Here is a 20,894-nt window from a genome sequence, read left to right on the forward strand (position 1 = left end):
TGCGAAAAACACACGCTACTCTGCTAGCATAACAAGACTTTTACCACTGGCCCTCCTCTCCCTCTCTGATGAGCTGCACCACATCCCCGCTCTTGACTGACAGCTCCTGAGGTCCCGCCTTCTCTGAGTCTGCTACCACTGTGTATCTCCCTGGAATCTAAAAGCCAAACCACTTTGAGTATCACTTGACCTAAAAAGCTAATTAGCAGGTACTTGTCCACCTAATACAGTGGGATCACCCCTGGGGTCATACAATTTGTAGTACAGTACAACCAAAATATTCCAGGAAAACGGAGAATATAATGCTATTAGAATAGAATGAAATGAAATAGAATGAACAGGAACTTCATTCATCTGACACGAGTAAGTGACCGCAATTGAACATTGACAGGGCTAATGCCGGTGTCGGATATCCTCCCTCATCACTGCTTTCATCTCATGTTCACCCCTGTTCAAATGCCAGGTTTTTGTGACAGACACACACACACACACACACACACAAATCCATACAAATGTAATGTCGACCAATGTCCCCACACTGATTTTGTTAAACCAGAGATTGCCATAGGACAATTGTTTTTGCATGTCTCACCAGCTTCTGTACTGCATCATACTCAGTGTCAGAGTTCAAAGGCTCCTCGCCACTGGAGTAGCCATCATTCTCCTCAGAGGCATCCACTGAAAGCGACAATTTGGTCAAGCCTGTAGGAAGACGACATGAGCTTGAGAGGAGTGAATTACGGAAAAAAAGGCAAAATGAAAGAATTGACAGAATGGCACACAGGAATGAGATGTGTGTGGAGCATTGGTTAGAAGTCAACAGAATGCCTTTTGAAACAAGCGCCCAAAATACGATCCACACTAGACCTCTGAATTTGGGCCACATTTTTACCGAGCAAACTCAAACAACGAGCACAGCAAATCACAGCAAAAGCCCACAAAGGCTGCTCTGTACCTCGCCGCTTGCTCTGTAACAGACTAGAGGCGCTGGCCCATTTGACTTTGCACAGACTGATGTGAGAGGCTGGACAAAGACAAAGAGCCGGCAATAATTAAGAGAGACATTTTCCATGCAAAAGGCACAAACTCCACAAATTGCAAAAGACTCGTGACCGGATGAGGATGTTGATGATGATGATGAATACGACCTGTGGATAATAGCAGTTATAAGTTATACACATGACAATGTCAATTGTAAGAAGGATCAGCTCCTCTAATAATGGACGGATATCCGTTCCAACATCCCAGCAACTCACTGGGCTTGTCAACGGAATACAAGACGATGACAACATACCGAGGAAGAGGAGCCTGGGATGTTTAAAGCTTGGAAAGACAGGTGACAAATGGTAGACTGACACCCTGTTGAATAATGAGACAACATTATACCTTTGAACCCACATGGAGTCGGGTCGCTCTTGACCAAGTGGCGCTTGGCACTGTGCTCTGGGCTCATGCCCGAGCCTGGCCACACAGGCAAGGAGAGTAAAAAGAAGGAGGGAAAAGGAGAATGAGCATGCAGACAGATAAACACAAAGAAGAATCAAACACTTTCCTCTTGTTTGGGCGCGTGGACTCATGCAATTCTGCATTATGGCCACGAGAAAGCGGTGTCCACATACGTACGTAGGAGCAAGGCGTGACTGAGAAAGTACTCTTCCAAAGAGGTCGTGCGTGTTTACCACTTTCTTCCAACACACCCGATTCAAATGATCAGGAAATATCAGGCTCCTGCGGAGCTTGCTGTTTGTTGCGTTTGCTTTCTAGAAAACGCTCTTCAATCAATTTTAAGTCAATAACCGTGAGAATGCAGGGTGCGACTGTATCGCACATGTAGAAAACGGGGCCCATCATTCTGTTGCTCAGCGTGCCTTTCAAATGTGAATGAAATCTGCTCATAAGACTTAGCCGGAAGTTGGTGATGGCTCAGACTTCACATATGATGAACTGAATTACATTTTTAAATCACTTGACAGTACTACTCTTAATGCTTTTCAATGGCCCGCGTAAAGCCTTTACTAGCCATTTAGTATTTTTTTTTTTCATTTATCGACATGCATCTGGGGAATGTGTATTTTCGATTACGGGAATTTGAATTCAAACCACTGTCAGGCTAAATTGAGTATACAGTTCATTCATTATTATTAGAAACAGAAGACCGTATCTGAGTATCGGACGTTGATGGACAACTGCACTGCGTGTCGTTCTTTTGGGGTCATTTTTTCTCACACTTAGTGTTTCATGTACAATCACTGTATCTGTTTTCAAAGGACAAAGCTCCATTTTCCGTCGCTGACTTTCTATTTGCTCTCCGCCTCAGAGCAGTTTCTAGTTGAACTGCCAGACAGTTGCATGTTCTGATCCCCTATGAAACTAAAGTCTCTCTTTCCTCTCAAAACAATAGGAGGTGCCTGTGCTTCTTCTAGAGGTGCAGCCAAAAAAAATGGCACCTTTGGTTGAGACAGACAAGCATCCCATACTTATGGTCTTAAACCTGCTCCTTTTTTTTTTTAAAGAGCCGAGACAGTGACTTAACGTTATACAAATAACATTGAATTTTAACAGCATCTGCAGCAGTTGTAGAAAACGGACAGTCCCATTTTGTCATGTTACCTTTTGGACTCTTGAGAGTGCTGAAGCCCTGCAAAGTAAAACGCTTTTTAGTCAGTGACGACCTGTCCACGGTTGGAATTGTCACCGTCTCATCTGGAAGCAATGAGTTGATACGTGGGGGAAAGAGGGGTCGTGCCAATCAAAAGAGCACAAACGAAGTACCCAAAGATGACGACAGATGAGGATGGTGAAGAGAAGATCAGGATTACAGATCAGCAAAAGATAATAAAGTAGCATTAAGATGGGACTTTGATGCCTTCAAGAATAATCACCTTTGTGTTTGGCCGGCAAAGAGTTGTCGGACACAGCGATCGCCTCCGCTTTCTTTTCCTCCTGCTTTTTTTGGCTCTTTTGACTGTTGCTCCGAAAGGGGCTGTGTTAAGATAAGAAAAGAAGATAAGAAAACCTTTATTAGTCTCGCAATGGAGAAATTCCCAATTCACAGCAGCAAAGTTATGAAGACGGCAACAGAGAATCACCGGCTCAATAGGAAGGTTTAACAGTGATGGAAAGAGCTGCCCACACGACCGACCTGAGCGAGACGGAGGAGTTGGTGGTGTGGTTTGGGGAGTCGAAGTTCTTCTGCTGGCTGGCATCTACAAATGTTTGAAGCAAAAGATTATAAAAAGATTGGCTGTGCCACGGAGTCAAGTGTTCACGATACCTCTGCAGGCTTTCAGCTGTTGGGTGAGAACTTTGCGGATCTCATTCACCCACGATGTTTTGATCTCAGGCGTTGGAGCCTAAACAAAAATAACATTTCAACATCAGGGCCGTGTTTGATTCTCCTGGTGCATTTCCTCCCACTAAACACACCTGGATGGTCATAAATTCATCCATCTGTGGGCATCTCCTATTGATGATTTATGGGGTTTTTTTATTCATTCAAACATTTACTTTTTCTCATGTACAATGTATTGTTTGTGTTTGGGTTTTCCCCGTTGATGATGCTATAGATCTTTAAACTCCAAAAATACTGTAGTACTGCAGATTACCCAGAGTACCTGAGAATGACACTGAAGCCTGACGTCTTCCCTTTAGTCTCATGTATTTGCAAAAAGTTTTGATTGAAACGATCCAGCGTTATCTGGCGACAACCTGTCATTTTTTCCCCTCACAATGATAGTGTTACCAATGTGTGGCACATGCGCGTGACCTTAAGTAAAGACATCTCGTGGGTTTCGGATCCTGATCCAACAATAAAGCTTACCTGCACAATAAAAACTTCCTCTCGTGAATTACACCAAACCTCAAACTTCTTGTTGTCTCCTTTAGCGCTCTCTGTAATTCCCACTGCACTCATCTGATGGAGAAACACAGCAAAAATAAGAGATGTGCAATTCTGGACTGAACATTGCAGTGGCTCACATTGAGAGAGTGTTTGAAGCTGTAAGATGGAGCTTTTTCATATCCCTCGCCATTCTCCTCCCTCTTCTTGCAAAAGAGCAGGGCCTTCTCATGCAAGAACAGATGCCTCTGCATGGGTTTAAACCTGGCCAGGTCCTTGACCTTGGCATGTCCTTTCTTGTGCTCTGTCCACACGCTAAAGGAGCCTTGCATCAACAAACGACCCAGCTCTGAGAGGTTACCCTGAAATAAGAAAAAAAAAAGATTCACTGCCATTCACAGGTTGCACAGAAAATGAAAGAAAAAAAATGCATTCATACCTCATATCCTGTGATGGCAATAAGGTGCATGGAGTCGTTAACAGCTTTCAGGATGCCCAAAATGGAGGTGAGAGCTTCCTGGAGGTCGTCACAGCCATCACAACCTTTACTGTACTTTAACAACTCCTGCAAACGCAAACGGGGGAAGCATGGCCAGTCTTCTCTGCTTTGCACGTGGACTTCACGCCGACATGCCACGTGAATGCAGCGCACCTTCAGCAGCAGCTGGTACTTGGTGATTCTCTGGACGGGTTTAAGGAGGTAGGAGTCCAATCCAAGTTTATGATCCAACTTCTTCTGACACTCCTGTTGGGGCGCAGGAGGGGGGGGGGGGGGGGGGAAGTCAATAGGCTTACGGATTAGCTGACAGACTGACTGACAGACTCCCAGACCCATGAAATTTAGCGCAGTTAAAAGAACATGACTGCCTGACCAAATGTTGATTACAGTTTGACTCGACTGGAAAGAAATGACAGACTAATGATGAAGGATGCGAGGGCCCAGGCCACTAACGGATGACTAATGATGGATGGGCAAAATTCTGTAAAATGCCCACCCCTGATAAATTATGCATTGTTGTGATTATTTAAATAGTTATTTGCTTCTATATTAATTTGTTAAACAAAACAAATAAACACCTACCGTGCGGTGTGGTGTACCCTACTAAGTATTTTGCCATGTCTTAAGGATGACACATTACACTTTGGTGCAAATTGGGATGGCAAAGTTAGAACATTCGGATATATTATTGTGTCCACGGACAACAGGGGACACTACCGCCATCTACAGGAACTTTCCAGGGTGTGCTTGTTGCCATTGTAAATACGATACAACACATTCTGATTTATATAGCGCTTTCACAAGATAGAATGTTGTGGCCGTTGAGTTTACGTTACAGTAACTAAGTCATATTACAATATTAAGCTTTTGTTTCAATCATTTTGAAGAACCTGGAAGAAGGCGCAATCCGAGCACTGCCGCCATAAACTCTCAGAGCGAGGTTTATTTTGGCAGTAAGCCTCGTAGATCTGTAGGTCCTTCATCTGAGAAGAGAGAACAACCAGTTTGCTTTTCTTCAACCATGAACCTTGTCATTGATTTTAAGCGCTTGTTAAAACACAAAGTACTTACTCTTTCTAAGAAGCAGCGGCCCACAAGTTCGGGGCAGTTCGTGTAAGCCTCTAGATCCTTCAGAAATGTCCTGAAAATTAAATTCACTCCAGGTTAAGATGTATATGGCAAGTACACAAATGCCAGTGTTCCTCTCAATAGAAGAAAAAAAAAAATACCTCTTGTGAAACTCGTAGATTTCTGACATGTTCCCAAACAGGATATCCTTCTTATTCAGCAGCATACTGGGAATGAGGTGAGCCATGGAGGGGTTGTCCATCTCTGCCGCATAGCCCTGGAGCGACACAACCGCCGTTGTTCAAACGTATCATCAGTAAATGTGTGGAGACTGCGGTGCAGATTAGATCGCAAGGAAGCTCACCTCTAAAACGCACAGAAGCTCCTCCACGTACGCTCTCTCGGTCTCCAGCAGTTCATTCATCACGTGACTAGAAGGCACAAACAGGATTGGTTATTTTTTTTTTTGTTTTTGTTTGTTTTTTTAAGACAAGCATACTCCAATCGTGTCATCATTAATGAACGAGTGCTTGTAGAAGCTGAAGGAGTGAAGCCGCTCACCGTCGCAGCACAGCCAGGTTTTCGTCTTCCTCGGACAGGGAGGCGTGTCTGGTGCCACCGTTGGATACGGGAGACTCAACCTGTACAAATACAATTTCTTAGTGGAGTTTGAAAAGTTTCCAACATGGCCCTTTCCATCTTGATAGGACAACAGCCTTTACCTTTCTGCAGAGGGCACTATCTGCCGAGTATCTCCTCTCTTTTCTCTGTTGATCTGACACACAGAAAGGTTTTAAGGTTTAAGGTTTGAACAAACTTGATCAATGGCGTCGCCTTGCTTCAAAACATACTGGGAGATGCCTGTGGAGACTTGACTTCGGGTCTTGGAGCCACTGGCTGAACTGGTCGTGTCTGTTTAGCGGCAAGTTTTTTCAGGCTGATGCGTCTCTTCTCAAACATCTCCTGGACAGAGCTTTGCTTCTGGAAAACTCTCTCTACCTGGTCCTGATGATGACATACATCAACATGTGCCACGTAGATCAGGATAGAGACGATTATTCTTTTTTAAAAATCGGATTGATTTCCAAGTTAAACACTTATTCGTTTTTTTTAATTCACCATTTGTTTTGAGTGTCACCACATTCCAGATTTTTGACTGACTGACCCTGAGTTGAGTAGTGAGCACCGCTTCATATTGGCAGCAGATGGCGCTGCGGTCAATGAGGGTGTGAAGCGGTGCGGTTTCCAGGTATCGTTCCAATTCTTGGAGAGCAGCCTCAGCCCCATCTTGAGACTGACATCGATCCACTGGCTGGCTCGCCAGCAGATAAATCCCCTCTTCGCACCAACGGGTGGCCTGATGAAACAAACCTGTCCAGCGTTCTCACAGAAATACAGCTTGGAAGCCCTGAAGTGAGAGTACCTTCTCCAGGGCATGGTGGAGCTCCATCGCTGTGAGAAGAAAGCTCTTTTTGTCCCTCAGAGTTGAACTGATCTCCTCACACACTGCCCTCAGCTCACAGCACTTCGGCCGAATGGAGTCCTCCGCATAATGAGCGTTCTCCATCAGTCCGTCGCCTTCGCTGGCAAGTGACAGGGCGTAGTCCAGGACGTCCTATCGGAGCAACAGATTAGTGTTTGCCTGCTCTGGGATTGCTCCGGCCACTCCACCTTTCAAAAAGATGTTTGTTTGGTTCATTGAAGACTCCAAATTCTCCATGGCTGTGAATGTGAACACGGACAGTTTGTCTATATGTACCGTATTTTCACCACCATAAAGCCCACTTAAAAGCCTCACATTTTCTGATGGGGCGCCTTATGTATGCACTGAATTCCAAAAATCTGTGAATGTTGTGTGACTTGGATGAGCGCTTCGCTTGACTGACTGACTGGTGTGCCGACAGGCTGCTTATATAGAGGAAAGGCGGACGTGACTGAAGACAGCATGCGAACAATAAAAGGGAAGGGTGGGGGTGAAAGAAGACGCTGAAGACGCTCCCTCCCCAGTAGGTGTAGATCAGGTGTGTCAAACTCAATTTTGTCGCGGGCCACATTGTAGTTACCGTTTCCCTTGGAGGGCCGTTCTGACTGTGAAACCCTATCAATAAGTCAAGAATAATGGTTTATTCAACTTTATTGTTTGTTTGTTTGTTTATTGAACATAAAACATATATACAGTAATAATTTGACAGAAAATAAGGTAGATAAAAAAAGAAAGAAATCAATCTTCATACAACACAGTTATTATGTTCAAGGGAGTAGGAAGAAGTAAAAAACTTATCTAGTCCTACCCCGTTATGTGATTGTATCTAATAAATCATTTTTATATCAATCAGAAAAGAAAAAAGTAAGAAGAAAGAAGTCTCCATTAAGGCTCATACTTTACCCTTAACCGTGATATTTTTACAACTTTTGGTTTGTATCGGGATTATATACTTCCACACCCTGACACTTTCAATAACTCCAATGAAGGGTTTGCTAACAAAATGCTTACAATATCTCTCTTTTTTATTACATATGAGAATTTGAAATTTGTGAACACATTTTAGCAAACATCATGGAAGTTGTCATCTTTGATTTGCTTTCGCAGGCCACATAAAATGATGTGATGGGCCAGATTTGGCCCCCTGGGCCTTGAGTTTGACACCTGTGGTGTAGATAGTGCCGGGATTTGCTTTGTGCAAAACAACATCATTTTGGCTACGGATGCCCGAAAACGGCACCTATCAAGAGACACGCCGATGAAGCACATTTTAAACTGCAAGCGATGAGTTACGCAGAAGAACATGGCAATCGAACAGCCGTGGGAGAATTTAAAGATCAATGAATCCATGGTTTGCAAGTGGAGGAAGTAGGAAAACGAGCTTGGCCAAGTCAAGAAGACGAAGGTGAATTTCCGTGGAAACAAAGCGAGGTGGCCCGAGTTTGTAGACCAACTCGAGTGATGAATTAATGATCAAAAAACAGCCGGGAGAAGCGTCTCTACTGTTACCATTCGACTGGGGGCAGTAACACTTGCAGAAGAAATAAAAATTGAACATTTGGTCGTAAAAATACGGTAACCTGCAATTGACTAGTGACCAGTCCAGCGTATTCTACCCATATCCCGCCAAAAGTCAGCAAGGATAGGATCCCGCACACATGCAAACCTTATGAGGTACAGATAAAATACTTTTGAAAAATGTGTGGCATATAACCATGTACAACATTTCTATTGAGTGTTCAATAATATGTGAAGATTCTAAACCCCTCAACTATTGTGTTTGTTGTAACTTGCTTGTCGCACTGAACAGTAAGCTTGATACTGAAAGCCAGAACCAAGTATGGCTTCCACTCAATACCTACAGTCATTTAATTTCACATTGCCCTTTATTCATCTCTTTATTCAGAAAGCTGCAAAGGGCCACCAGGTTGTTTATAAAAGTGGATTTCGTGTGTAGGTGTGTGTGTGTGTGTGCGTGTGTGGGTGTGTTCTTACACAGGCCTTTTCCTCATGACTGCTGAGCTCACGGAGGACGTGCTCGGCATGGACAGGATTTACGCTGACCTGTGAGAAACCGCACAACCGTTCCGACGTGGCATCAAGTTGGCAGCGCACCTGTGAGCGATATCACATCATCAAAACATGGTTGTTGAGAACATTTTGTTGCCTAGCACGGGCTGGAAATTTTCTCAACTCACTTCACGGAAGTGCTGCTCGAAACTTCGAAGTTGCAAACACTGTTCCAGCTTGGAGCGATGACGTTCCCAGAAATCGTCAAATGCTGTCTCGGTCTCGTCCAGCTGACCCAGGAGTCTGAGGGTGGGATGAGAAACGCGGCAGACAAGAGAATGAACAAGTTCAACATGTACACACAGTCAAGTTACTCTTACCGCTGCACAGTGGCGAGGTTTTCCAGCTCATCGTGGGTCATTAGGTATTCCGCGTCAGTCCGAAAAGGCTCGTTGATGCACTCCAATAGACGCGCGCCCTGAGATTGCGACACCTGTAGGTCCTCCTGGAAAAGAGAGTTTTGAAGAGATGAGAAATTTCCCCTGAGTACATCAACCACATGATAATGACAAATAGTAGTGTCCAAAAATTTACTTTTTGGAAAAAAATGATCAGCAAAGTGCAAATCGAAATTAGGGCAGATCATTTTTTTTTCTTTCAAAGTAATTATGAGAAAATCTACCCATGACAGAGAGTGAGAAAGATACCTTCATTTTGTCTTTTTTTTGAGAATGCAAGTCCAGCAGGCTGGTGGTGGCCTCAGCATCATTGGGCATTTCTGTTTCTGCAAGCTCGGTGCCAAAGGCCTGCAGAGTGTGAGCCGTCGTCTTCACCATCAGAGCAAACGCTTCAATTGCCTGAATCGGAAATGCAGAAACAGAGACAGACAGATCCAGTGGTACCTAAATAAAGAACAATGTGTTTCCACAAGATGGTCACTGAGGAGCGTGTGTGTGTGTGTGCGTGCATACAGTGCGGTGGGAAATCCAGCTTTCATGGCAGTATTCTTGCGTGCCCCCCAATTCCGTGGTTAGTTGTCCGGGGTCGATGTAGGCATGGAGCTCGGTCACCGAACTCAGCATGACCACCTGCAAGGACACATAAGAAGCAGAGCAGAGTCAAGCGCAACAGACAAATTGCTCCAATTACGAGACAGGAAGTCCCGGGAATGACAATCACAAGGAGGTAAGCCCCACCTTCATTTTGAACTCATCCTTGTTGAACTTGAAGAGGAAGTCTGACAGTGCCCGCTGCAGCAAAGTGGTGGGACGCAACACCAGAACCAAGTTGACAGTTGCTGGGAAGGCGCCCTGGGGGAGCATTATTAGTATCAGGGCTCACAATATATAGTTCTGTGTGTGTGTGTGTGTGTGTGTGTGTGTGTGTGTGTGTGTGTGTGTGTGACCAAATGACTAAAATGTAGTGCAGGGGGGGGGGGGGGGGGGTTGTCTCCAAATTGCAGCCTTTGTGATGAGATAATTGCACTCTACTGTACTGTGATGTTGATTTGAATTCAAAGATATCTTCAGCGCTAATTTTAGATATACAGGTACCGGTACTTCAGTTCTTTATGTTTTGTGTATTCTGACGGAAGAACCTCAGTGACCTTTGATTACAAAACATAGGAACCTTGTGAATAGTTAAAAAAAAAAAAAAAAAAGTCAACCCTACTATAACTGTAAATGCTCCGAGACAATGATGGCGCATGACCACAACCTTCACCCACATACACAAAGAATGCAGTTTAATAAAACAGCTTCACTGACACATGTTGTGAGGCGACATTGGGAATAATTTGTCTGGGGGAGACACTGAGGGAGGAGGCTATTGCACTGGAGGACATTCTTTGGTACTATGGCTTCCTCAAAAAAGAAAAAAAACATCCTAAATCTATGAAGCTGACCACAGATTGCAGAAAACAGCGATCCTCGTGAGCTACCGCAGGACACACGTGGCCGCAACTAAGTCAAAAAGATGACCTGCACAAACAGTCATGAAATGCATGCAGTTGCCATGGAAACCAATCTCCTTGGTTGGTCTCCTTGGGGAAAAAGTGCAGGCTGTAAAGGCGTGACAAGAGGGAGGGATGATGGAGAGAGTGAAACACACCACCACTAACAAAAAAAAGGTTGGTTTGTCATATTGCAAAGATCAGCTGAGCGTTACAATAACACCTCCACACAATTCACCATGCCGTGCCAGAAAGTGGAATTCATTCAAAATTAATTCATTCAGAGTGGCCTTGTCGCATTACCATGACAATGCAAATTCTGTCCCGCAACATGCTAATGCAGACACGTACAGTACATCTCTGGATACACACTTTTGCAGCCTAATGATGTGCACGCTCACAAGACACACAATCACATTACCAGATCAAAGATGCTTCCATAATATATTCTCAGAATTAGAATAACATTTAAGACAGGCCAGGCTGATTGATATTCCCTCAGAGCGGAGAATCAGTGCCGTCTTCCAAACAATGTGCTTGTCGCTCTCCCTGGAGCAAGACGGCCACATCCTAATCCACAGGCTCTAGGTCCTCTGTCCTTTGTGACAAAGGGGGCTTTAAGCAGCTACAATTTTTAAGCTGCCATATCAATAATACACCGATACGCACACTTATTGATTTATTTTCCAATCAAGCATTGGACTAGACCTCTTATTCTTCCGCGATTGTAAATTCTTCATCTTGCCAATACCCTCTGGACAAACAAGAGTCTCCAACTTTGTGGTGACAGTGGGGAAGACCAACGTCCCTCTAATTTTCCAGGTGTCTGAGCATTCACACAAACTCTCAGTGTATTCCTTGAACTACATAGACCGTGGCCCATGGGATAAATATAGCTTCCGTTTTTCAGTTTCATGACCACCACCTGGAAAGGAAAGGAAAATGTGAAAAATGGGGCCCGATAACCTTCTAGAGCAGGTGTCCCCAACCGACGGTCCGCAGACCGGTACCTGTCCGCAGGGCATTTGGTACCGGGCCGCACAGAAAGAACTTGCCTTAATTCCGTTTTATTTATTTCGGAATACGAAAGATGTTTTATTTTGAAAAATTACCGGATTCTCCGTTACATCCGTTTGTGTCACGCTTGTCACACGTCAAGCCACGCTTCTGCGTCACGTGACCGATTACGCTAAAAACACAATGAGTAAAAAAAACTGCTGGAGATCGCAAATGACTGCGACCTTAAAAGTACGTTCGAGCCAACTGGATTAAAGTTATGTCTGAATATTCTGTGATCGCCACAATAGCACTGTTGCTATTTCAGACATGCTACCTGTGTGAGGCGGGGTTTTCTGCAGCAACGGCGACTAAAACAAAATTACGAAGTAGACTGGACATAAAACACACACTTGAGGTGTCATTGTCTCCTATTACCACAAGATGGGACCGTCTGGTTGCAGAAAATCAAGCTCGGGGCTGTGGTGAGTCGTCATTTTCATGTACTTTGAATTTGCATTGTATCCTATTTTGAAGGCATTAAACATGACCATTGCGATATGAGTGTTGCGGCCAGATTAGACGCTCCTTGTGTTTATTATTATATTTCGAAAACACCACCGTTTTCATGCAGCTCATACCATATTATTTTGTCGTATTATTTCCGCCACACCTTAAATGCCGGTCCCTGAAAATATTGTCTGACATAAACCGGTCCGTGGGGCAAAAAAGTAAAAAAAAAAGTATGTTCTCGAGAGCATACTTTTTTTTCAGACGTGCAAATGTTGCACATTGGCGAGTACCATTGCATTCAAGTATAAATTGCAGGGCTGCAGACTCCCCTAATTGTGGCATTTTGACCCAATAGTGGCAACTAAATGTTTCATTAAAATGCTATCGAAATAATGGTCCTATACCCAGAAACACATTCGAATTAACAATTCTCATTTCATTATTATTCCCCAAAGATTATATCGTGGAACAAGGCAGACACATTTGTGTTAAACATGTACACAATTAACACTTTGCACTCCCTAATTATGAGTGGATTATATGGCACCATATTTATACAATTTGTATTATGACTTCATGAATTTTGCTTATAATGTCCTGTGTGCTAAAAGTAACAAGTTAGGGTTGATTTAATTTGTCCAAAAACTCTGTTCAATAAAATTTCTATTTTGATATATAGGTGGTTTGAATTTCTCTGGAACAAATACACTTCATGTAACTTGTTATGATCTCACGTTTTAGATGTGAGACTTATTTAGCCACCATGTGCATGTCTTGTGTTGCTCACCATGGTCCAAACAATGAGAATCACCTTTATTGGCCAAGTATGTAAAACACACAAGGAATTTGTCTCTGGTAGTACAAGCTACACTCATATTACTCGCAGTAACAAGCAAATACAATATATAAGGACATGACAAGTAAGTATCGAAAGACTTTCCGTAATGTAAGGGCACCATCGTGCAGTAGTACCACCCAATGACTGCTGCTCAGGGAGTTTGTGTGAATGCTCAGACACCTGGAAAATTCAAGGGGATGTTGGTTTTATTCCAAGCTTGTGTCATTTCTTAATTATTTTTTATTTTTAACATATGATTGGACGCTCTAAATTGTCCCTAGGTGTGAGTGTGGGCGTGGATGGTTGTTCGTCTCTGTGTGCCCTGCGATTGGCTGGCAACTGATTCAGGGTGTCCCCCGCCTACTGCCCGGAGACGGCTGGGATAGGCTCCAGCACCCCCCGCGACCCTAGTGAGGATCAAGCGGTTCGGAAAATGGATGGATGAACATATTTTACCGAGTGAGTTATATCTGGGGCGTGGCTTAATCCCAAAAAGAATTGTTTACACTGGCTCATGGTTACCACACTGTACCAACTACCTGTTTCCAAGGTTTGCAGTAAGAATAAGGCTGCTGTTTTCTCAAATGCATATGGCCACACAAATAAAATTAGAATCAAATTTTTTTCACATAGTTATAAGTAATCCCAAATATGCAGGGCCTCGGAATCTGCAATTAGAATAATGAGATGAGCCCCAGAACTGTTCTTGGAGCTCGCTGCTCATTCAAACTACATGTTCGGGGAAGAAGGGCCTCAGTCAGTGGGCAGCCAAGCACCTTATGCCAGAGCTCCAGCATTCCATCATCCAAGAGGATGACCATCTTCACACTGATCCACAAATCAGGACTGTGTGGTGTAATGGCCAGACAGAATGCCCTCCCGACTATTAGGCGCACCGGAGCGCACTCTGTGCTTGCCCAAATGCACCCACAGGGGTCTCACAAATGAAACAAAGGGTTCTGGTCTGATGAGACAAAGATTTTACTCTTTGGTGTAAATGTCAGATGTCATGCTTGGTGGAAATCAGGCACCACTCTCATCTGGCCAATACCATCCCTACAAGTGATAGATGGTGGTAGCACCGTCATGTTGAAGATTTGTTTTTCAGCGGCAAGAACTGGGAGGCAATGCAGCATATGTATAGAGAGACCCAGAATGAAAAGAAGCTCTCGAGCGTTCTTGACCTTAGCATGGATGGGGTCACGGTTCATCTTTCGGCAGGACGACATCCCTAAGCACATTATATTGTTAAGATATCAAAGGAGTGGGTTCAGGATGACTGTGAGTCTCTTCCAATGGCCTAGCCAGAGCCCAGATTCAAATCTGTGAGCCTCATCCTGCAGCAACCCCCTTCACGCTGATGTGACTGCATGTCCATGAACCACCACTGCCTACACAGATGACAGGCATAATTAATGTCCTCTCACGACTTGGGCTTTAATGGTAAGTATTTTCCTTGAGGATCATCATCATTCATTTCAACAACAAATTAGCAAATTGTGAAAGAAGCGATGAGGCAGGCCAAGGCCATTTGCTTTGTTGCCCATATCTATATGTAAACACTGGCCTCTCCTCCTTTATTTCTATCCAGCAGGATAGCAGCAGGTGACCTTCACTGACCTTGAGGAGGGGCTGTTCTCATGGGACAACAAGAGACCTTCACCTTGGCAATAGGTGGCACTGTTTTTGGCTATTTGAAAAAATAGGGAGCTGACAGACGCACACTCTTCAGCATACCTTCAGGTGAAAAAAATCTTACCCGCCTCCCAACAAAAAAAAACAGTTTATCCTTATATAAACAAATGTAATGGACCAGTCGGTAATAATCCTCTTGTGTGCAGAAATTGTGCTGTAAGGGAGAACAAGAGCCTGATGATCTTGGTGTTCAATTAGCATAAATTAGCATACATATGCATGCACCTAACAAGCTCACCAGTGTTGCACAGGATTAACATATTGACAACAGATGTATGTGTTCTGCTAAAAATGCATCCCCTGATGAGCAAGTGCTGCTTAACGTTGGTTAATAGATAGATTTCTCTTTCAATTCTCTATTCTGGTGCCCTGCTGAAGGTTGGACACCTGCCGATGAAGTGGGCTAGTAGGCTAAAGGAACGCACGCAGATACAAGAGTCAAGTGAAAAGAGCGATGATTGTGGACGCATGCAGAGACCGACAGCCAAACCAGCATGTTTAGAGTTGCCCTATGGCTTCACACACACACACGCCACATGCTCATGCTTGCAAACAGCATCTTACTGCGATTCGATGCAGGGTAGACCTTACAGCGGCCCATCGGTCCAGTCGCCTGTCGATGACTAGAATGAATCCTACTCCTGATGTGGCAATGCTGCAAAAGAGAAGAGCATGCTGTTTGTTTGTTTGTTCCTTTTTTTTCTTGCATAAAATATCCCTGAGATTTGTATTAAGCACAGTAGTTTATAAATTGTTCATCTCGTCATTTTGACTTTATTTGGGCTTTGTGCGCGCGCGCGTGTGTGTGTGTTGGGAGTCAAATGCTTTAAACGAGCAAAGGTTTTTAATAACTTGCTGCCAGCAATATGTTTGCAATTGGCAGTTTTGCAGTAACTGAACGCCCCATAATCACCATGGCAACCTTAGCTCTGCTTTTTTTTTGCAAATGCAGCAAGATCGGCATCGGTTTCAGGAACAGTGCCATATGCAGAACTCTCATCATGATAATGCAGGTGTCAGTCTGTGTGAGTGTGTGCGTGTGCATTTCTACATGTAAAGCCAATCTTTTCAGTCAAGGCCTGGCCAGACATTGGCAATCCCATATGCACAAAAGAGGAAAAACCAAACAACACACAATGTGAACATAAATGAAAATTCTGGGGGGGAATACCCTTACGGGGTGTCTAACAATTTTAAATGAGCACATACATGCATACGAGTTATGGAAATGCTACCTAGCGAATGCAGCAGCAGCAGTAAATCTTCAATCCATCCCAACAATGATAAAAATTCAAACCAGCAAGATGAAATACGATAATCCATATACAGTAATTCCAGTCCTAAAAAATAAAAAAAATAATCACCTCTATCATCAATATTCCAATGTTATGACCTGGAAATATTCCTTTATTTTCCATCATTCCATTTTGTCCTGCATCGCTGATTATGTGTTTGCAGCAGATGAAGAGAGGGCACTGTCCTCATCCTTCAAGAGCATCACCCCTCCTCCAACTCCTCCTCTACAAGCAGCACCTCATACTGAGCCAATTAGAGACAAGCTCTGCATCATACTGTTCCCCCACAGCCAATCAGCGCGCGAGAGAGCAGCCAGATCGGCAATTGGGTGCACAGAGCAAGTGGGGGGGGGGGGGGGGGGCTTGCAGAGGGGTGCAGTATATGAAAAGCGATTGTCGCAAGAAAAAAAAAGACACAGAAAGGCAGCCATATATATATATATATATACACACACACACACGCGCGCACACGTTCTATGTTTGTTTCACAAAATTCAGTGTTTTATCTTCCAGGTCTCTTGTCCTTTCTTATGCTTGCTCTAGTATCTATTTTTAAACCATGAGTGATGTCATCTTTCTGGCAGCACTGTGGTTTTGTGCCGTCATCTGTTGGTGTCATATGCTGGTTCCAACAAAAACTGAAACTGACCTGGGCACTGTTGTGAGGTAGTAAAGCACATTTTTGATCTCATCCTCTTCCAGTTCGCAGAAAGTTGGGAATTCTGGGAAGATGACGATGGGGCTGCCATCAGTCCCGCGGCCCCCTGTAGGCAGAGGTGAACACGGTAAAAGTTGCAGTCGCAATGAACCACCCACCGCATAGTGCTGATGTTTGCTGGACAGGATGCTGAGCATTTAGCAGTCAAACAGGAGAGAGCAAATCTACAAGAAACGTCCCCAGCTCTTCCCTGTGCATATTTGCAGAATAGCACTAGGCTCAATTGTGACATTTTAATCTTCTCACCCGTCTGTACAATATCACCAGTGTGTACAAAGGTTACATTACAAAAATCCAAAAAAGGGAGAGCGATAAACAAACTGGTGGCTCAAGTTGCACATCAGATAATCACAGTGATCAATTATTCATTTAGCGTCAATGAAAGAGTCATTCTCGTCATGGCAACCCAATGCATAGCCTCATTTTGTGGTCCTTGTGCACACCTCGAGTAGAAATAGTTTGAAGTGTCGTCCAAACAGGAAGACTTGTCTTTATATGAGAAAACATCAATGTACAGCACAGGAGAGCAAGAATAAAAACCAACCTGGTAGGGTGGCAAACTGCTTCTGGAGTTCAGTGCCAATTTGTGCTGCACACAGAGGAAGATCTGTCTGCAAAATTTCATCTGAGAAGAGACATTTATACACTTGTTTTTAATCAGCATACTACTTGATCGGTTCAACATATCTATCATTACACGTATTCGGCATTATAAATAAGCAGTGGGACTAACTGGGAAACATTTTTCACGAATGCGGTTGACTAATTAATACAATTGTAAAATATAAATATGTATAAAATGACAAATAAAGTCGACCAGTTTAAACACGAAATATCTTGGCTTTGTATTGCATTCAATTATATATAGGTTGAACGTGATTTGCAAATCATTGTATTCTGTTTAACACAACTTACAACTTTACTGGAACAGAGTTTGTATATTGTACTTTTTGTGTGCGTGCGTGCGTGCGTATTCATTTAGAATTTAATGTGTTTAACATGTTAAAAAACAGCTGGGACGGGTGGCAAAAAAGCCTGAGAAAGTTGAGGAATGCTCATCAAACAGCTGTTTGGAACATCCCACAGGTGAACGGACTCACTGGGAACAGGTGGGTGCCACAGTTGGGTACAAAGGAGATTTTCATTGACAAGCAAAAATGGGGCGAGGTTCACCTCTTTGTGAGCAGTCGCGTGAGAAAATAGTCGAACGGTTTAAGGACAATGTTCTTTAACAATTGCAAGGAATTTAGGGACTTTAAGATTATTGACAAACTATCACCAGTAGCTTACCAAATCAAGATGAGCAAAGGATGCAGGGGGCGCCTTACTGAAGTGGGTGTAAAAATTAAATAAACCTCACCATGGTCTTGAACATTTAAGTCACACAGTCTAAGTCACATTGAAAAAGGGGGTTGCACCTCAGATGCTGACTCAAAGACAACCCCAGACCCAGCGACTGACGTGCATTATACCGACCCGAAAGACGACCAAGCAAAGACCAATGGCTGAGAATAACCGGATGGTGTAAAGAGGTGGCTATTGTGCCCACCGGCCAATGCCCAACTTGTTCTAATCTTAGTTGGCTAATGACATAGTATTAACAAACTTGCATGCCTTTTGTCTTCTGTCTCATGACTCGGAAATTGTGTTACTGATGATCCTGAAGTTGTGCTTAACCACTTTAGTGGGCCAACCTGAAATAGTTTTAGCTTGGACCCGTCGAGGGAATTGAGTTGAGAGACCAACCAGGATTGTTCATGACCAACTGCCGGACACCCAAGGAGTGTTTGTCCGATGTGAAGCATGAGCGGTGTCCATGAAAGCACATCGTCCCGGGCACCCTAACCAGATGTACTGGGGCAACATGGTCCCGGAATGCCAACATCAAGGCCACCCTCCACACGACCCACATGCTTCAACAGCTCGGGAAGTTTGTAGTCACCCAATCTGACCTTAATCAAGTCACTTGGAAGCATATTCACATAGAAACCTCGACCCTTAACGCCATTAGCTTGAACACGGTCGAGAAAAAAATTGGGGAACTTCAAGCCCAGATACCCAACATCCAATGTGACATGGCCATACAACCTGTTAATCTACAATCTCTCAGCGAAACATTTAAAGATGCAATCCTAGTCCTCAATACTCACAGCGAAGTGATAAACTAAACCAGTCACTCCTTGAGCCTACACTGTACTGTGTGACACCACGTCATTAGACGGCTGCACTGTAAGTGCTTTGGGGCGATATATAAAATCTCGTTTTGGGCCGCCAAATCCTAGCGCCGGCCCAGGTTTTAAAACAATGTATGTGTTTTGTATATACTGTATTTCTATGGGGGCCTGCTGTGTCTCACTCGATTAAAACCCGCAAATTAATTTTTCCGCCTGTGTGAAAGCTTCTGTTCAGTTTAATTGGCTATCATTTGCAAATGTCACAAGGTTATGCAACTGCCATTGAGATTTTGAATCGCTGCAAAAACTGTGGCCGACACTCGCCCACCTTTGAAATCCTGTGGCAGACCCCCACACACTGCGTGAGTATTCATCCTTGAATCTGCTGCAGCCCTTAGGTTGGTTTCGTGTTAAAAATACCTTGATGTTAAACAATAAAAAGAGGAAAATGTGCAAAATAATGAGTGGAGAAGGAGCTTGAGTTCAAGTCAATTTATTTGAATGGGTATCTTTTAGCTGGACAAGTGGAAAACAATTTCCAGTTTCAAGAAATTGATCACGTCCCCCCAATTTCTTTTTTTCATTTACAATTGCTTCGAAGACTTCTACATTGGGGGGGGGGGGGGCAAACAGCCGTCAAGGATGCCCGAATTGCAGCGAAGAAATGGCTGAACAAATGAACACTTTTTTTGGGGGGGTAAAATGGAATTCCTAAATTTTCCACTAAGGGCAGCACTGAACCTGAACTTCTGCTTTTCACAATGTAAAAGTGTGGCTTATTCGCCAAAGTGTCTTTGTCAAAAACGAAAGAAGAGTTTGCTGAAGAATGACCGTTTCGTACATACTCAGAGAGGTGAATGGGAAACCCGTGCGCTTGGTGTGAAATCAACATGTGTCGGAAGGAATAAAATGTATCACCGCTACAAAAATCATGAGCGCTCGCAAGGACAACTGAGAAAAGAGAAGATCAATTCATTGCTGGCGGACCTGAAGAAACAGTAGTCCGCTTTCACCCGCAGCTGAGAAGTTAGTGACGCAGCAGTAGAAGCCAGCTACTTGATTGCTGATGAAATAGCATCAGCATTAAAGCCGTATTCCAACAGTGCCTGTGTTAAAACATGCAGTCTGAAATCTGCAGAACTTGTGTGTCCTGATATTTCTCCATTGTGAGACTATTAAAGGTTTTCTCATCTTATACGTGGAAGGCTTTTACTAACATTTGTCTGACGAGGACTACTGCGGCAGACAGGATTTCAGAACTATCATCAGATTTGGCCAGCCAGTCGAAACATTTAGTTGAGTTATTTCTTGCATTTTTGTTGCAATTGATGAGAACACTGACTTTACGGATGTAGCTCAACCCGCCCTATGTGTGGAGTGAATGAGACATTGGCCATCATTGAAGTGTTGAGAAAGGAAGGGAGGAAGCAAGGAACGGAAGAGGATAGAGGGATGAAAAGATAGAAAGGAGGGAGGGAAGCAGGAAAGGAAAGAACAGTCATAACATATTGGATCAATATGACCCAGGAGGACAACAGTCAAAGGTTTATTTATTTTGGTTGTATTTGTACAAACACTATGACCAGATTGTAAATGATAATCAGTAGAAAGTTTGTCTTGAGAAATCTGCGGTTGCTTGTGATGTTTTGTAAAAGGATGTCTCATTCAAGAATGATATTTTCCTAATGTCCTCCTTTGTACAAAAACAAAGGAAAAACGTGGACATATTGTTATTGATAGGTAATTGTGGCAGGAATTCACTTTTACATTACACCTCTCAGATTGAGTGGATCAAAATTGGTTGATATTTTTCACT

General features: G+C 43.5%; 1 protein-coding gene and 1 long non-coding RNA gene across 6 annotated transcripts in view; one reads left to right on the forward strand and one right to left on the reverse strand.

Moving 5' to 3' along the window:
- mcf2la (mcf.2 cell line derived transforming sequence-like a) overlaps nt 1–20,894 on the reverse strand; it is a 39,584-nt gene that overhangs the window by 2,149 nt on the left and 16,541 nt on the right. For 2 of the 5 annotated variants that reach the window (XM_086127142.1, XM_086127152.1), the window contains exons 2-30: nt 17,449–17,529; nt 16,836–16,950; nt 15,456–15,546; nt 10,095–10,208; nt 9,870–9,986; nt 9,606–9,755; nt 9,279–9,403; nt 9,087–9,201; nt 8,884–9,003; nt 6,829–7,020; nt 6,571–6,762; nt 6,257–6,410; nt 6,128–6,180; nt 5,967–6,046; nt 5,770–5,836; nt 5,567–5,682; nt 5,409–5,478; nt 5,228–5,320; nt 4,491–4,583; nt 4,278–4,403; nt 3,979–4,200; nt 3,821–3,913; nt 3,275–3,353; nt 3,143–3,206; nt 2,883–2,983; nt 2,611–2,703; nt 1,387–1,461; nt 593–702; nt 45–157 (exon numbers count right to left, since the gene is read on the reverse strand). In XM_086127142.1, the coding sequence (XP_085983268.1) occupies nt 45–157; nt 593–702; nt 1,387–1,461; nt 2,611–2,703; nt 2,883–2,983; nt 3,143–3,206; nt 3,275–3,353; nt 3,821–3,913; nt 3,979–4,200; nt 4,278–4,403; nt 4,491–4,583; nt 5,228–5,320; nt 5,409–5,478; nt 5,567–5,682; nt 5,770–5,836; nt 5,967–6,046; nt 6,128–6,180; nt 6,257–6,410; nt 6,571–6,762; nt 6,829–7,020; nt 8,884–9,003; nt 9,087–9,201; nt 9,279–9,403; nt 9,606–9,755; nt 9,870–9,986; nt 10,095–10,208; nt 15,456–15,546; nt 16,836–16,950; nt 17,449–17,529 (3,214 nt within the window). Of the gene's footprint in view, nt 1–44; nt 158–592; nt 703–1,386; nt 1,462–2,610; nt 2,704–2,882; nt 2,984–3,142; nt 3,207–3,274; nt 3,354–3,820; nt 3,914–3,978; nt 4,201–4,277; nt 4,404–4,490; nt 4,584–5,227; nt 5,321–5,408; nt 5,479–5,566; nt 5,683–5,769; nt 5,837–5,966; nt 6,047–6,127; nt 6,181–6,256; nt 6,411–6,570; nt 6,763–6,828; nt 7,021–8,883; nt 9,004–9,086; nt 9,202–9,278; nt 9,404–9,605; nt 9,756–9,869; nt 9,987–10,094; nt 10,209–15,455; nt 15,547–16,126; nt 16,412–16,835; nt 16,951–17,448; nt 17,530–20,894 lie in introns of those variants that run through there. The other 3 variants (XM_086127178.1, XM_086127168.1, XM_086127161.1) reach the window with 3 other exon arrangements.
- Nucleotides 12,033–17,737, forward strand: LOC147211471 (uncharacterized). The gene is made up of 3 exons (XR_015102662.1): nt 12,033–12,330; nt 14,788–14,939; nt 16,889–17,737. It is a non-coding gene; the product is annotated as an uncharacterized LOC147211471 (long non-coding RNA).

This window comes from Hippocampus guttulatus, chromosome 1, assembly GCF_054856545.1.
Source record: "Hippocampus guttulatus isolate MCC_2025c chromosome 1, RoL_Hgut_1.0, whole genome shotgun sequence".
In the NCBI taxonomy this organism is placed as follows: Eukaryota; Metazoa; Chordata; class Actinopteri; order Syngnathiformes; family Syngnathidae; genus Hippocampus; species Hippocampus guttulatus.